General features: G+C 37.8%; 1 protein-coding gene across 1 annotated transcript in view; it reads right to left on the bottom strand.

Moving 5' to 3' along the window:
- The window catches only part of LOC101845580 (optineurin), a gene marked incomplete at its 3' end in the record, with an annotated part of 22,136 nt that overhangs the window by 8,208 nt on the left and 10,025 nt on the right, over positions 1 to 3,903 (bottom strand). The window contains 2 exon segments of the mRNA XM_035972783.1: positions 1,933 to 2,073; positions 3,225 to 3,271. Coding sequence (XP_035828676.1) covers positions 1,933 to 2,073; positions 3,225 to 3,271 — 188 coding nt within the window.

The following is a 3,903-nucleotide window of genomic DNA, read 5'->3' as shown; positions in this document are numbered from 1 at the left end:
AGTGTGTGTGTGTGTGTGTGTGTGTGTGTGTGTGTGTGTTTTGCGTTTGTGTGTGTATGTGTGCGTCTGTCTACTCGCGTGTGTGAGTGCATGTGTGTGTGTATGTGTGTATGTGTGTGTATGTGTGTGTAAGTGTGTGGGTGTGTATGTGGGCGGGTGTGCATGCGCGCGCTCACGCGTGAGTGCAAGTGTGTGCGTGCACAAAAACCTATGTGTTCACGTTAGCAGTTCGTTACCTGGCAGATTCCAACTCCAGATCGATATTCGATGAGCTCCGCCTGTCAGGTTCAGGGAAATGTCACGTGATAAATTTTGTATATACATGGCTCACTTCCCTTCTGATTTTACGCCAACCCCAACACAATTGTCTCACCACACGGTGGAATCGGGCGCTTGTCGTTTTTGGCTATGTAGAGCTGCTGGTATCATTTTAAAGATTGTTCAATAAACCTGTTTTGCTTTTCATGGAAAAATAGCAATCCATCTTGAAAAATAATAATCAAGACATCTGCCATTGAAGGAGATGAGGGTTACATGGTAACCGAAGAAGAATTTTCGAGAAAATGGCAGCCCAAGTTGGGTGTCTTTCAAAAGTTAAGTGTTCTTGGAGACTGGAAGTTTACAGTTTTTGTTTGTACCTTTAATGACAGTATTTCAGTAAAATCCACACGAGAATGTATTTTTAAAAGGACATAAAATGTGTTGAGCCAAAAGAGAAAAAAAAAAATAGAAAAAAAAAATAACCTGCCCAACAGGCTGAAAAAGTGTCCATGTTTTTTATTTCATTATTTTGACGAGTGCCTGATTTCACAACCATATTTTCATCCCAATTGCAGTCGAACCTGCTCTAACATCAACCTGTACAAGACAATCAGCTTTTCAAACGACCTCTTACCAATTCCTCTTTTGTCTTTTTCCCATGTTATAACGATACTGCTTAATGGGATAGAGGGACTGAGTATAAAAGTTTTGTTAAGTATTAACCAAAGTGCACAGAGAAACAGAGGACTGAGAAATCCGGGGAGGAACCACAAAAAGAAAACTGTGGGAAAAAATGAAAAGAGAAATATGGGGGTGAAAAGCTACCTAGCCTCCTGTCTCTTCTCCGTCAAAAGTTGCGTACAGTACCTACATGAGAAAAACTACATGATAATATCGCTCTTGACATAGGCAAAGAGTTCTCACATAGGATCTAAAACAATACTGAAACAGTTTGAGACAAACATCGACACCAACGAGGTTATGAATAAAGCAGATGATTAATTTCTGTAAACAGTAAACAGCTGAGCCCTTTCACATTAGTTTTGCTTGATAATATGTGACTGATGGGGAACCTTTTTACTAGAATTTTCCTCCACTTCACTCTAGTTAGAGTGGCTACCCGGACATAGATAGCGAGAGATCTTGTCAATATAATGTATAGCGCCTGCAGTATGGCAGTTTTCACTGTACGCTTCCCAGAAAGATTGTTTCGGAATGCTTTCAGGTCTACTGGGGTTATCATGGCAGATGTAAAAGATCAATGATCAGAACCATAAAAAAGGCAATTTGGATTCTTTGACCACATAAATCAATCAAAAGGACTAGAGAATCTGCTGCTGTGTGGAAAGATAAGAGGGAAAGAAAAGCAGGGGAAGACAGAGCACAACATATACAGATAGCCTGAACAATTTTGCAAAGAATAACACAAAGAGAAAAGCCGATTAGATCTGGAAGAATTGAGGTACCATAATCGCCAATGTCTGACCCAGACCTGACACTCAAAGAAGTAAAGCACATTAAGCATGCTGTTGAACGGGAATTTGGGCTACACATTTATTTTGCTCTATTCTACTATTATCTCGTAGGCCTGTATATGTAAGTTTTGTTGTTGTTGCATGCAGTTAATTGAACGATTTGAGCCAGTAGGTAGATATAGTATACTTTACTCACTTGAGTTCCTCCCTGGCCTCATTGAGTGACTTCCTGATGTCCTGTAGGTCGTCCGACTCCCGGTATCCGGAGACCAGGTGCATGCTGGGTAGGCTGGAGAAGGGCAGGTCAGGGCTCTGGGAGATCTGTGCCCACGCCTCGCTACAGTGATGGGGCGAGAGTTATATAGGATAATACGTTAAAGGGGTAGGAATATGAAAGTAACAACATGGATAATAAAGGGATAGCGTCGTGGAAAGAAAGTATCAAAACAGTATAGTAAATTTTGAAAACGCTAAGAAAAAGAAAATTGAAAAAATTGAAGTGGTCTGAACCATAAAACAACACACTAAAATAAACTGAAGGCGTCCGAAGATGAAATTAGCAAAAAACACAAGTGTAATAAATTGACAGGGACAAGAAAAGGTAGGAACAAACTATAATAGATTGACGACGTCAGAACAATAATGCAAAATAATGTAATAAATCTAAAAGGTCAGAAAAAACTAACAAAATATAATAAATTAAAAAGGTCAGACAAAGAAAGAAAAATGAGATAAGAATTTTGAGGTTTAGAAAATGAAAGCAACATGTTATAATAAATTGAAGGGGCCAGAAAAAAGGTCAGAGGTCATGATACATTGAATGGCTTTTACAAAAAAGTAACAACAAGTAATAAATTGGAGACGGTCACAAAAAATAAAGTAATCAATTAGTAAAATGAACTGATGGCGTCATAAAAGAAGAAGAAGAAGAAGAAGAAGAAGAAGAAGAAGAAGAAGAAGAAGAAGAAAGTAGCTTTCAAATCGACAAGACACTCTTTATAAAATGAAATGAAAGCAGATACTTTATTGTAGTATTCGATTTGTTAGAAGTGAAAATCTGCTCTGAAGTATTTTTAACAAATTTTTTTTTAACGTGTAACATAATTTAGATCTGCTCGCAAACTGCTGCAACATATTCGTCAATATTATTACCTATGTAATATTAGATATGAAAGAAAGAGAAAGCCACCTCGAACTATTTCTAATTGTGAGCATCGTTGTTGTCGCAAGCAATCCACATAAGTCCGTTTTGGTAGTGTCTGCACCAGAGACAAAACAGTAGTTTTTGTTGTGTTGTCCCTATCAGGAATCGTTGAAAATTGTAGGCCTTGAAAGTAACACGAAACTGCATGTTGGTGATATTGAAAGATGAAACTTTTCTAGATTTTTTTTATAGTTTTAAAATATTGTTTTAAACTAGAAATTTCTCAAAATTTGGAATTAAGTGAATTACATGTGACAGCAATGGCATACAATAGTTATACTCACTCAAAATTGAACGAATGATTTTTGTTGTTGTTTACCATTGACCAGTCCTGAGGAACAGGGGACGATAAAGAATAATGTCCAGTTAGTGTATGTCAGAATTGTCTAGTTAGGACATGACAGTGGTTCAATAATGTGGGTCTTTGGTTCAGTGCAGCAGCTTAGCCTAAGAACATGTACTATGTTTCTATAAAGTCAGAAGCCTTGCTCTACTGAGAATAGGGCACATTCAAGCCGGAATAGGCCAACCTGTCACACTACAAGGACATCGAAATTAAAATTCAATAAAATATATATTATGTAAGTATACTATGAGTTTACCTCTCTCAAAAAAATCCAAAATGTTTTTCAAGAGGCGGTACCTCTGAATTCAAAGTTCATCTCCAATAGGACACTGCCAAATGTTTTGACAGCCTTGAAAACTCAACAACCAGAGTTCAAGACCGCAAAAAATTTGGGATTCAAAATGGGACCATCCGCTTTGTAGTCCAGTATGATGCTAAGTGAGCTAACAGAAGTCCCTGTGACTGTGAAGATTAACATTAAATGCCAAGCTTTGCATACGTTCTTGAATCTGAAACACACTTGCCGAGAAAAATCACGATACTACTACGGCCTAGATGTACTTTAACAGTGTGAAACACCTCGCACAAATTGATTCTGTCTCTTTTGTGTCGGTAGT

Source organism: Aplysia californica, unplaced genomic scaffold (genome assembly GCF_000002075.1).
Source record: "Aplysia californica isolate F4 #8 unplaced genomic scaffold, AplCal3.0 scaffold00839, whole genome shotgun sequence".
Classification (NCBI taxonomy): domain Eukaryota; kingdom Metazoa; phylum Mollusca; class Gastropoda; order Aplysiida; family Aplysiidae; genus Aplysia; species Aplysia californica.
Note: the sequence above shows the minus strand (reverse complement) of the source record. Positions and strands in the feature narration are given on the sequence as shown.